The sequence below is a fragment of the Crocodylus siamensis genome, chromosome 15 (genome assembly GCF_052110815.1).
Source record: "Crocodylus siamensis isolate JL-2025a chromosome 15, ASM5211081v1, whole genome shotgun sequence".
NCBI lineage: Eukaryota > Metazoa > Chordata > Crocodylia > Crocodylidae > Crocodylus > Crocodylus siamensis.
The window spans coordinates 41,359,027-41,372,338 of record NC_143409.1 but is presented as its reverse complement, the minus strand read 5'-3'; the positions used below and the strand labels follow the sequence as shown (position 1 = coordinate 41,372,338).

Below are 13,312 nucleotides of genomic sequence, written 5' to 3'. Positions count from 1 at the left end.
GGTGGGGGGACGTTGTAGCCGCCAATCGGAGTTTAGAGAAACGCCAACGCCGCCTCATGGGCTCGAGAGAGCCGGAGTGCGCATGCTCAGGTGTCCACCGACCCCGGGCGGGGCGGGGCGTGGGGTGTTCACGCCTACCGCGGTTAGCGTCAGGACCCCTCACAGCACCCGCGGAGCCACGTGGCGCAGGGAGCCCTAGTGTAGTGCAGTCTCTACCACCTGCCGTCCTGTGCCCTGCCTGTCAGGTGCGGAGGGCGTCGCTCAGTGCAGTAGGGTTACCCCTCTCCCTTCAGCGGGCATCACTGTGTGCCCATGGAGGGTGGCTGGCGCAGTAGGTGCGGAAAGGGCTGACGTCCGCCAAGGGATGAGTGAGCCTGCTTGGCGCCGGCTGCTGGACTCAGCACTGGGAGTGGGGAGGGCACACCTTCCCCAAGCAGGGGCTCTCTAGCTTCCACACAGGCAAAGGAGCAGCCTCCTGGCACCTAGGCGCAGGGTGGGGACTCAACCAAGCCTCCCACCTAAACACCACAGGGGCACCCAAGTCTCCGCAGACAAGGTGCCTCTGATTTAGTAGTCTCATTGCATAGCTACAAACGCAATACGTTTCTCGTAGTCCTGCGCTTTTGCAAGGCTGAACTCGGCCTAGTGACCAAAATGGTCAGCTGCTATCTGGTGCTCTAGAAAACCATCACGTTAAGAGCAGAAGGCAGGGTGCTCACGTATTAGCCCATTGTTCACTCCAAAAACAAGTCCACCCTACTTCCATAAACGCTCCTTAGGCCTCATAAATTGCACCCTTCCCTTTCCATAACATTGGATCACCACCCATTCTATTAAAGGGATTTGTTTTCTAGTCGCGGCCGGGTCACACAGGCTGCCTTGGAAGTGATTTAAACGAAGCAAGGCAACATTTTTATTCTCATGGACACATTGACCTGTTAAAGAAGGGGATTTCATCCCCTGCTGCATTAGAAATAAAATGGGCTGGTCCTGCTTTGAGCAGGGGGTTGGATTAGATGTGACTTCTTGACATCCCTCCCAACCCTCCTGTTCTGTGACTCTATTACATCACCATTATTCTGGGACCCTGGCTGGACTGGGTTGACAATAAAACATAAGAAATGGATATTCCTACTTGGGGCCATGAACTTCTGGGTCAAGAACACCAGTGTTTATTGATGTATTCAGTTTCATGAACTTATTATAAATGTGTTTGTGCCTGAAAGCTTGCAATGAAAACTTTTTTTTTTGCAAAAATCTTGGTCTAATAAGATATATCATCTCTACTACAAGTCCTGATTGCCTTTTCAGTACACATTTGAGGTTGTGCATTTATATGACCTGAATTCCATGTATAAGTGGGTACTGGGCACATCTACCAGCTGTTACATATTGGTTGGGTATAATTATTTCAAGCTTATTTGGCTGCTATATCCAACTCCCAGATAGAAATGCAAGATTAGAAAATGCATTACAATTCTCTGTCACTTATGGACTAGTAAGTATCAGAAAATGAGTTTTTCGGTTGCCAGACATGCCCAACAAACACAACTCGGGTGCAGGAATAATCTGTCATGTGAGAACACTGGGGAGCTGACCAGAATTAGAAACATTTTACCCCTCATTTTCCATCTCAATTTTGGAGAGGTATGGGTTAAACAGAACCCAGGTTTTGTTTAGATTTTGTTTTGCAGTATCAAAATCCCACTGCTGACCTTGCAAAATGAACCCCAGCATTTGCTTATTACTAACCTCTCATCTTTATATTGGATTTTTCTTTATAAAATTCCTGTCATCTCTCAGTTTCCTTTCATTTTTTTAAAATCAACCTTTTGACTGACAGTCAGGAAAGTGACCATATTTTGTTTTGCTCATAGTTTTCTAAAGAAAAAAAAAGCTGTACACTTTAGTTGTGAACTTGCTGACCTTGCCAATTTAAAACTGAGCTTCCAACTGTATAAAGAACAAAATGATTACAGTAGCTGAATTAACAGTGGTAGTAAAGGTCATTGTGGAATAGATTCTCTGACCTTCTAAGAGGCACATTATTTCATCTAGCTATTTAAGAAAGTGATTGCAGGGGCACCATCCTCCAGCTGATTTAATGAAATGCCCATATGCTACATATAGTTTAGTGATGCACTGTATTCCAAATGCATAATTCTATATGCCCTAATTCCTATTAAACTATCTTCCATTTTGGAATATTTTTTTCTGTCGAGTAATTAAAATCTTAATCTCTTTATATTTATTTTCTTTAGTTGACTTTCCATCACCCTCTCCTCAGTGCAAGGAACTAGGTTATGATTTCTGTAGCATTTTTGTTTAAGTTTAAGCAGCAAACACTTCAGGCAGTAATCAATATTTGCTCTGTATATAGTACTTAATGAATTGTTTGACCAGCTATAAGAAAAAAAATCCAAAATATTGTTTTTAAATTAGCAACTGTTTGGGTTAGTAAATCATTTGCTAATTCATCCCAATTTTTTTGCAAATGGACTTGTGAACTGTTAGGGTGGGTTGTCTGAAAATCTGTTTTCTTCAATTTCTAATCCATTTATGGAGCTGTTAGTCCATAAACTGCAAAACTTTACTTTGACACTAGCCAAAGGCTTATGCACCATTTTACATTGTCAAAATAAGACTTCTGTGGTTGACTTCAACAGACATTCTTCCCAGAAATACACTTCACTTTGAGAGAGGAATGGGCTTTCTGGCATGCATTTTCAGTTGAAAAACCAAATCACACTAATCATGAAGCTAAGCTAGCTGAGAATTCTTGGAGTAGGCAATTAAAAGGCTTGCCTCTTCAGCAAGGGAGACATTACTGAAATATTCAAGTTTTGCTATTCAACTAGATGTAGAACCAGAAAAACTAAAAAGCCTAGAAGTTACGGACTTGTGATATCCAACAGTAATTTCCAAGCAACACTGCATGGATGCTACTTTAATTATACATAGGATCTCATTTCCTGGAGCACAGTAGAAGCAGCATTTCCCATTCTTTACACTGAAAGGGAATGTTTACTGCCTGTTTGAGGCAATTGGCACTTTCACTGAAGCAGCATCTGCTTTAACAAGTTTAGTGGCTTTGTCTTGTTAGAGAACTCATATGTGCTCTGAACAAGTCCATACTCAAGTGCTAATTAATTTGTACTAATTACTGTCAAGTATGATAATTCTATCAACCGGTAGGTTTAAGAAGTAGTGCATATATAATTATATCCACAAAATTATGTGCGAAGTGAACAGCAAGGTTGCTTATGCAAGATCCCTAGAACTGTATGCAAAGTTAGGTATGTATTTAAGTGCATGGGAGAAAACAGATTCCCACTGGTTCTTCTCCTTGTAGCCTGGTGGTTGATGGCTTAAGAATGGTATTTTAAGGTTTGTTTTTTGGGAATTGGCCAACCGTGGTCATGCAATCCATCTTTATAGCCAAATTCCAGTCACTAGTGTGTTGTGCCCATTTTGAAAAGGAAGTTATGAAAGGAGCTAAAGTAGCAGTACCCAAAAATACAGAAAGAGAGAAGTGAAGTTGCAGTCTAGAACCACATGCATAATTCAGGGGGAGGCTGTTTCAGTACTAGATGGGAAAAGTGTGGACAAGTCTCTGAGAAGCTAGCAGTCTAAGAAGGATCATGTTAAAAAGAAATTGCCCCTCAACTATGGACAAAGACGTTTTACACTAACAGAGTACTATAGTCTTACTCCTGATTTGCATGCAAGCAGGAACTAGATGGGAACATGCCTCTGATCCACCAAGGGTCAAAAATTTCTCACCAATGGCAGTAGGCACTGAATTAGGCTTGAATATAGTTAAAATCCTTCTATGCATAGACAGACCCTGATCCTGCCTTGATGAGATCTATAAAAGGCAGTAGGTTAAGTCTGGATAGAAAATGTCTATGCCAAAACCTTGAAAATGAAAGAAAGAGCAATAAATTGTCACTGATGCTATTATACCTATGTGCCATAGGAAAAATGTTAAAGACAAAATCAGAAGCATCTCTTATTTTTTATTAGGGTTTATTATCTCATATTTTCCCACATGGAGTCCTTAGAGACTATATGAAAATGTTTCATACATACAGCATTGCACACAGTACAAAAATAAGCAAGCAGTGTGTGTTCATTTATAGTTAAAATATAACTACAATATTTGCATTCCTACAATCTTTACCTTTATTAGTCTGAATAGATACATTTCTATTGCTAGTTCTCTTTAAAACCATTAAAAAAAAAGGCAGCAATATGTAGATGGAAGGCAAGTAGTCTTTTATTTCCCCTCTTATTGCCATCTTCCCTTTATTGTCATTGCTTTGGACTTGTGATTTTCATAAGGCTTATTGCTTAATGTAATTAGTAAAAATATCCCAAATTCATGAACAACAGCACTAAGGTGTTTGCTGTGGACTAACAGCATTGTTGTTTACAAATATCCAGACAACTCAGTTCTATTAATGACAACTGGCAATTCATTCACAAGTCAGTTCAATCATAGAATCATAGAAGTAGGGTCGGAAGTGACCTTGTAGATCTTCAAGTCCAGCCCCCTGCCTGGGTAGGAGAAAAAACTGGGCTAAGTGAATGATCATGCTCAAGATAATTACTTCAGGAAGAGGCAGCACCATGCAACTTAGTTGACTAACCACACACCAGTGGCTATTTACCTCTGCTTCACTGAGAAGTCCTCAAAACATAGGATTTCACACTACAAGTTGCACTGCGAGAGCACAAAAAGTTAATTTCCACATTGCAAACTCTTTTTGCTTTATGTCCACATGCTAACAGCTTGTTGTTTCAAACTCATGCAACTATTTGTGAGAAAGCTGGTTAAAAAGTTTCTCAAAAAACTTGAGACAAAAGGACATGATGCATACATGATAGCTGTTCTCATATGCCACGTATCCAATCTGATCATGAATAAAAGAACTTGCACAGCAGTAGCCAGTTGGTTACGTTTCAGAGACCATTCCCGGTACTTTAGGAGTGACAGCTACTATTATTGCTTATTCCAAACTAAGGCACACATTAAGGCTACCAATCATGACAATGGTATTATCTGGGACGTTGAAACACTACCCACTATTAAGACCTCCCACAAGACCAGCAGTTATGATCAAAGGACCTTGGTATAATCTTTGTTGTATGTTTATATGGGTAACAATAATGAAGTTAGTTAACTGAGGTGTGAGAAGCCAGTACAAGGCAAGCTCCTCAGGGCATATTAGGCAGGATTTGCCAGCCCTTCACAAATCAACAATACTCTTTATCTGCTGTTATGCACGAGCTCTGAGAAAACATTAGATATGAACAAGCTCCCAGTGAACTAGCACAGAAAGATAGCCCCCATTTATTCCATATTGCTTTCCTGTAGAGAGGATGTCAGCCCTCAAATGGTCTTGGCGATTCCAGAAGGCAAACTCCATATTCTAAAATGGTATGCCTCCTTTCATGTCCCAGCAGTGAGGAAGTGCAGCTCACGCAAAGCTTTTATTTGGGAAACGCTGCTTAACCTGGAAGTGCTCACACTTCTTGTGCTTCATGGTCAGTCCATATTGAGGTGTTGTGTCTACCTTCTGTCCATCACATATGCTGAACTCTAGTTGCTGGAGCAGTGTGGCCAAGAAGAGAAAGATCTCCCACTTGCCAATGGACTCACCAATACACCTCCTCTTCCCCAAGCCAAATAACAGCACTTTGTCACTCTCCATCCTATTAATTTCTGTCCCTTCAGCATTGAGGAAACGCTCTGGGTTGAAAGCAGATGGCTCTTTCCAAAGTGTTCTGAAACAAAAAAAAGAGGGGAGACACCCGAGAATGCCGTTGTATCAGTCCTTGAAACAGTAACTAGAAGTCAAGCATCTCAGCAGGGATAGCCTCAGGACAGAGAAACAATGGATACTAAAGTTAAACACTGCAAAAGCCTTTACCACGCAGTGGCAGCCTTACCATCAATGCAAGATTCTGCAAGTCAAGCCACATTAAACTGCCTATTGTATGCAAGTGGTAGCTAGTTTTCCAGACTCAGTCCGCATTACTCCCTTGAACAGCTGTGCAACTACCAATGTTGAATTTAAAATTATTGGATAGGGACCAGAGTCTAGACAACCTCAGCAGAAGGGAGACCAAGTGAATGGACTCAATCTAAGAAAGAAGAGTTAACACTGGATGTCTCATAATTTGAGGCCTTTATGGCAGAACCAATTGCTCTTCAAGATCTGATCCACTCTAACCTTTACTCCTATGGGTGCAGGGCTAGCCACATGAATAGTTCCAGTGACTTCATACACGATTCACTGCTCAAAGGAGTAAATTATTCAAAGGCTGGCCCATTAGTAGGAAGGAACCCATTTTGCTTCTGTTCCAGTTAGTGCAACAGACTTACAGGGCTGGATAAAGCTTTAAAAAACTTTCTTCAGAACTGTGCTATTCATACATGCAGATATCATACATGCAGATATCTTGGATGCAGTATTCTTGAGCTCGTTTTTTCAGTGAGAGACCACATCTGGCTTAAATAATTCTTTCACTGGTAAACCTGGATTAGCCGCTCCCTGGAAGCCATGATTTTGCAAGGCCTAGTAGGAGCACATTCAATATAGTACTATCATAAGTGGATGGGGTAAAGCAGAGACCCAGATTTGAGTGCTTAAAAAAGCCGCCTACTTTGGACACCAATTCTGTGCCTACTTAAAAGGCTGATTATTAGGAGGAATTTCCGGTCAACTGAATTATTCTCATTTAAGTAAGAGAACTGGACTTATTATTAGTGGCCACAAAGAAATTTCTCAGAGAAGACTGCTTTTCCCCTGAAACAGATGCTTCAGCCTGCTTACGATCTATACCTATTGACCAATACGATGTAACATATTGCTCAGAATCCTGTGCAGTCATTTGTACCTCACCTAGACTTCTCTTATGTTTTAAAAGTATATTTGACTATGTTGAGTACCAAGCAATTACATTTAATCAGAAGAACAGTAGCTTAATATACTTACTCATCATGGTTGACTTGCCATTGGTTGATGAATACACAGAGGTTTTTAGGGATGTAGTAGCCATTCAATGATGTGTCTTTAGTTGTACTGAAAGAAATGAAGTGAGCACTGGGTTTTAAAAGTGGCATGTCTCCTTTCAGTTCTAGAGAAGCTTTTACATTTTTAGATCTCATCTACATTAGCAGTGACTTATTATCCATGCATGTCTAGATAAAGATGGGTAGTTCCAAGTATTATTAGCTAATGGAGACAATTATAAAGCTCACTTTCAGGAGCTGAAAACCTCTAGAAGTGATCATGCAAAACTACATCTCTCAAGGAAGAGAGGAAATATTAGGAAACTAAGCAAGTTCATCAAGATCTATTCAGACAACGCCACTGGAAGGTCTGAAGTGAAGCACTTCAACCAAAGGCCATAACCAACCAAATTTGGGATTCAACTGGAAGAAGATCAGCAATAATGGAGCTGTACAAGTACCAATCCCGAGTGTTAGGCAATGAAATCTACAGCAGCTGAGGGATGGACAGGGCCACAGGCATGATTTAAATAAGTGACTTAACATTTGCTTGGGGTACTTTCCCCACCCCAACTACCCATCTCAATAAGGAGATGTTTTGGTACTATTTACACAGTGGAGTGCGGGTTATTTGGCTTCATATCTGGAAGGGTTACGGTGATAAGAGGGTAAGAAATCCACTGGGGTTAGTCAGAAGACCATTCCCATGGAGAACTCAAAAAGGCACAAGTCAAGACGGTCAAAGCATCACCTTACCAGTGAGGAATTGTGAAGGGCACAAAGGAAGAATGCCTGAACGTCTCCAATATAAAGGCCTCGAGGTATGGCAGCATTAGTCGGTCCGACAGCTTGGGTCTCCTCTCTCTGCCAATGGTCTGATCTACAAGTTGGGAAGGAGAGGGATGTTGATTGAGAGGCCTTTAAAGAGAGATATTACTACTTTTTAAAACTTGGGGGGGGGGAGGGGGAAGAATCTTTACCCAATTCATTCTGAATCTTCTTCTGAATGTCTGGGTATGTTACAAGGTACACAAGACTCCAGGACAGGGCAGTTGTCACAGTATCAAAACCTGGATAGAAAGAGGGGAAAGTATTTAGTTGCCAAGTAGAGACAAATGAAAGGATATAGCCCTGACTTGCTAGTAATTTCTTAGCCAAATTTCACAACTTACTAAATATTCATGTTTGTGCCATTTCAATAGCAAGGCTGATCAGAAAGTCACTTGCTAAGGTTAATCCTCAAAAGAGTAGCTATTCCACAACTTCGTCACCTCAAGACACCCAGAAACCCAGGGGTTCTAGTTCACACCCATTTATTCACTTCATCAGCTCAACTCCAAATTGTCAGCACTGAACAGCAGTATGCCTGGAGTATGGGTTTCACTGTTCCTGCTATTTCAGGTTGAATGTCTTAAGAATTTTTTTTCCAACTTTTTAAAGTTGGTCTAATAAAATATATCAGATTCACTCAAAGAACCTTGTCTGCCTTAAGAATTTAATACCTTCATAGTTTCTCTTTAAAACACTCATTGATTGATAGTGGGTCTGAATGAATTAGAAGACAGGAAAAAATCTGGAACCCTGTGCTTTTGAATGGAAGCATTCTTACCAGCTCCAAAAAGATCATTGACAAGGTTGACAATCTTTTTCTCAGGGAGCTGAATGTTAGCATTCACATCTATTTTTTTATCCTGACAGTGTTCAATCAAAGAGTCAGTGATATCACGGATGTGGCTCTGAAATAGAAGAATACAGAGGATGTAAATGGTATCAAAATACAGAACATTAAGTCAGTTAAACTAGGCTAATCTACTAGTAAAAGTAGGAAAATTGATTATGTTATTGCCACAGATGTGGATGTTTTTAGATTTACACTGTGTATTCAGAAATTTAAATTTACTTTTTTTTTATTTTATTTTTTTAATATAACAAGCCCTTAGATAACAATACTATTTATTTTCTCTCATTTTAAGGTCTGCAGCAGCTAAGCTAAATCTTAGATGAATAAAAATGATAATGAATTGGAAAAAAATTCAGTAGTAGCAATAGTAAAATATATAAAAATAATATTTGTGGACACTGATTACGATAACATATAGTGTGGTGCTTGACTAGCAGAGTTTCTATGGGATAAATTCCCTTTAGCAAAACACTGCTACATTGTGTGCACTTATCTCAAACTGTTTCTGTGAATATGTTTGCCAGCCAGAAGGTAAAAGACAAGTCACCTAACAGACAATAAAGGGCAAGAAGAGAATGCAAATGAATTGCCTCTGAGTATTTATTTACCTTATCAAAGGTAGTGTAATGTTCCTTAACAATCTTATGCACAAAAGCACTGAACCTCTTATTGAGATCTTTGAAGATCTTCATGGGACGGCTTGGGAAATACTGGAGTATGGGGATGAAGTCTGCTGGGTTCCCAGAGGCAGCCACATCCCCAAACTCATTGTTGAGGCTGACCAGACTTAATAACTCCTGGTCATCATGGCTGTAACGTCTGCCAAAACATATGCCACAGATGACATTGGCCACAGAGATCACTGTGTGCCGGTAGGCATCAAAGCTCTTTTTCTCTTTCATCTGTTGCAGTAACTCTGTGATTAGGTAGTCAGCTTCTTTGAAGACATGTTCTTCTAAGAGGCAGGTAGAGGAGGCAGTGGGGCTGGGCGAGACCGAGAAGGTCTTCAGGGCATTCTGGGCTAGCTTTCTGCGGGCTCTCCACACCTCCCCTGAATCACTGCTGAATGTTAAACTCTGGCCATCCCCAATGTAGCGAAAGCTGCAGAGATCGGGACGTCCCATGAAGTCTTCTGCTTGCTTCACTAGGGCTTGTCTGATGGTGTTCAACCCACTAAGGACCAGCACTGGCGTAGTGCCGATTCGTATCTGCATCACGTCTCCATACTTCTGGCTCATCTGAGTCAGTGACAGGTGTGGGTTCCTTCCCAGCTCCAACACATTGCCTATCAGAGGGTATCCCCTTGGTTCAGGGAGTCTCTTCAGCCCATGGGGGATCTGTTGCTGGAAGGATCGAACGACAGTGAATATCAGGAGAAAAACAGCCAAGGCAATAAGAATTTCTGTGACTGAGAAGATGCCTTGGCTTCCTAGCAGTGACATTGCAGTCTTCATCTTCCTGGGTCTGATAAAAAGAGAAAGGGATGAGCAAAAAGGTAAGACCCCCAAGCACCACTTCTAGTTTTGAGGCACTTATTTAAGGGTTACTTCATAGAACTAGGAAACCCAGCTCCTAACTTTGATTCAGGTACTCACTTTGAGACCTTAGGTCATTTTAATTCAGCTGAAATTCTGACACCTTTGCTCAGATTGTGATGTCCTAAACTCTAACATGTCCTGCTGATCCCCTAGCCCTTTATCCCTTGCATGCGTCTTGCATTTATAACTACAGCAAACTTCCTTTTACATATAACCCCCCTGAAAAAAGCATAAGATATGAAATCTGTTACTTTCTAAACATTATTTGCTATGCACACTGACAGATTTTCCAGAGACGGGGTCTTTGCAACTCCACTAAACAATTTACATTGACAATTTTATATACATTCAGCATCCTTTTCAAGGTGCAGCTCTGAATCTCATTGGGGAAACCCACTTCCCAGAAACCAGTTGCATTTAGACCAGGTTTTAAATAACCAAAAGCAAGAAAAGATACAGACCACCTTGATTTTACTCTTGCACAAACCCAGGACTTTAATACTTTGCACCAATTTTACACATGTAAAAAAGTCTCTAAGGATGGAAGAGCATTTTACATGAGACAGGTCAAAATCTCATCACCTTACCTAAATAGCTAGTCAAGGGGCCATCAACTCCATAACACTTCACTATGGTTCACATAAACAATTCATGCAGGGTTTTCCCCAAATTTTCTATGGACAGCTCCATTACATGTGTGTGTAGCCATTTCTGGAGTAGAATATTTTACTTCTGCAACACTAAACCACTATTTACTACTAAATAGAAGATGCCTTAGAGACTTGACCTTATACAAGGGAACTCCCAAAATAGAGAACACAGCTGTACTTTGGCCCCAACACTGGGTCTGGCAGCTCTAGCTTTTTTGAAAAAATACCACAAAGAAAGAATGTATTTAAGATTTCAGTTTTAAGCATCACCTGGAAGAGAAAGATAGTATTACCAGGAGCGCTGAACCACCTCTAGAATGATTGCACTATATTTTTTGCCAGAGGCAGACTTCTGAGGAGAGGCTGAGGGAACTGGGCTTACTTAGTGTGGAGGAGAGAAGACTGAGGGGGGATTTAATAGCAGCCTTCAACTACCTGAAGGTGGTTACAAGGAGGATGGAGCTAAACTGTTCTCAGTGGTGGCAGATGACAGAACAACAAGCAACCATCTCAAGTTGCAGCAAGGGAAGTTTAGGTTGGATATTAGGAAAAAAAAAATCTCAGTAGGGTAGTAAAGCACTGGAACAGGCTACCCAGAGAAGTAGTAGAATCATCATCTTTAGAGGCTTTTAAGACAGAAGTCTTGTCTGGGATCATCTAGTTGAGGATGGTCCTGCTTTAAGCAGGGGGTTGGACTAGATGACCTGCTGAGGTCCCTTCCTACCCTACTTTTTGGATTCTACAAAATCTCACCTAAAAACAATGCAGTCCTGCTTTGCCAAGAATCACTACTATATCCTCTGCACACCTCTCAAAAATGGGAATACTGCATGAGTTGAAATCTTCCTCCAGTGGAGCTTTTGACCTCTAGCTACTGCACCAGTGCACACTAGTTGCAGGATCAGGCAGATATTCCTATCAAGTGGGTTTTATTTCAGACACAATAGTCCTTATCAGTTCCAAAGAGCACTTTCATGGATGCATCAATGAAAGCATGAACCATAAAGGCTGGCAGAGAAGAGGGAGTGCCTCCCACTTTTACTGACAGTGAAGTGGAAACTAGTGAATGAAGGAATCCAGTCCAGATTTTTAGCCTCTCCTTCCTGGAGAGCGAGACCTCTACCTGTTCATTCACTAAGAACAGGGGAGAAGGAGAGTGCTTTCAGGAGAAAAGAGCTCATCTTGAAGAGGTGTGAAAGAATCACCAGGATTTATGTTCATCCTAGGATTAGGCAGAAAAAACCCTGCTGTCCTGATTGTTATGGGGAAGGGACCTGTTGGAGATTAGATTTCAGCCTTTACAAGCAAGCTAAGCAGTTCCCAGGGAAGACCCAGTTGCCACCTCTGCCCATAAGCATCTGGGATAAGAAGTCATCCACTCAGCACTTCAACTTTCAGCCCATTCAAACCAAACCCTCCAAAATGCTTTAGAGGAAGGGGGTGGACTACACAAGTGCTTTACCAGACACCTTGCCCATTTCTGCCCTCTGCGAGATGGGAGGCAGGACATGTCAAAGACCCTGCTGTCCTTCCCAATGAGCAGAGATTGGGGCCTTAACCTGACAGCCAGCTGCTCCCATGACATCCCCGTCGGGACAGAACCAGGCTACCCAAAGATCCTGCTCCTCCAGGAGAAGATGGCCCCATTTCAAGGAGCCAGTCAGCAGGAGACTTCACAGCAGGCAGGACTGAGCCCTTATGTTCAAGAACAAGACCTGCCTCTCCATTATTCCCCTCCAAAAGAAGTCAGTGCGAGATGCTCCCTCATTCACCTGAAGTGCAGGAGAAGACTGGAGCTGCTTGGGGTAGGGGAGGAAGACGCTCCCCCTGCAAAGGGGCTGGGGCTAAGCCCCCACCCCAGGGGGACAGTCCCCCTCGGATGTCATTGGCGAAGACAGATTTGCTCCATGCTCCCCTGAAAAAACCCACCCCATGGGATGGGCTGCAAGGACAGGCTTCTCCCCAGTAGGCAGAGCCGACCACCTCCCCATCAGCCTGGCTGGGGACAGCCTTGCAGCCCCGCGGTACCTGCGCGAGTGCGGCCGGGCGGGGAGCCGGGGCGCGGAGCCAGGTGCCTCGTGCCGCTGCCAGGTGGCTTCGCCTCTCCAGCACCTGGGCGCCGTGCCCCTCTGCCCGCTTTATATGCGCCTCCGAGCCTCCCGATTGGCGGAGCAGCCCCCGTCACGTGGCCAAAAAAAAGTCTGAGCAAAGAAAAAAACCCCCGTGGCTCCGACTCCCGCTGCAGCCGGGACGGGGGAAGAGAGCGGCTCGAGCCCCTTTCGGCTCGCCCGGAGAGGGGCCCCGGGGGAGCAGGGAGGCAGCGCAGGCGCCGTGCCCTTCTCCCCGCGTCCTACCTGGGGCTCAGGCTGCCCCTCCCCGCGCTTGCTGGATGCGATGGCGCCGCCGCCCGCCCTCCTGGCGG

The 13,312-nt window shown here is 42.9% G+C and overlaps 1 protein-coding gene across 1 annotated transcript; it reads right to left on the bottom strand.

Annotated features, from left to right (window-relative positions):
- Positions 1-3,999: 3,999 nt before the first annotated feature.
- On the bottom strand, positions 4,000-13,040 carry CYP1A1 (cytochrome P450 family 1 subfamily A member 1). The gene is made up of 7 exons (XM_090028621.1): positions 12,919-13,040; positions 9,311-10,166; positions 8,631-8,757; positions 8,002-8,091; positions 7,778-7,901; positions 7,005-7,091; positions 4,000-5,790 (listed from the first exon to the last, which is right to left on the bottom strand). The coding sequence occupies exons 2-7, from the start codon at positions 10,154-10,156 to the stop codon at positions 5,484-5,486; spliced, it is 1,581 nt and encodes a 526-aa protein (XP_089884747.1). The 5' UTR covers positions 10,157-10,166; positions 12,919-13,040; the 3' UTR covers positions 4,000-5,483.
- Positions 13,041-13,312: the final 272 nt, after the last annotated feature.

Excerpts from the sequence above, each read along its gene's own strand:
- CYP1A1 (XM_090028621.1), bottom strand. The coding sequence starts at position 10,156 with ATGAAGACTGCAATGTCACTGCTAGGAAGCCAAGGCATCTTCTCAGTC. Across the intron at positions 7,902-8,001 it reads GAAGATTCAGAATGAATTGG|ATCAGACCATTGGCAGAGAG; the intron begins GTAAAGATTCTT and ends CCCAACTTGTAG. Across the intron at positions 5,791-7,004 it reads TGGCAAGTCAACCATGATGA|AACACTTTGGAAAGAGCCAT; the intron begins GTAAGTATATTA and ends TTTTTGTTTCAG.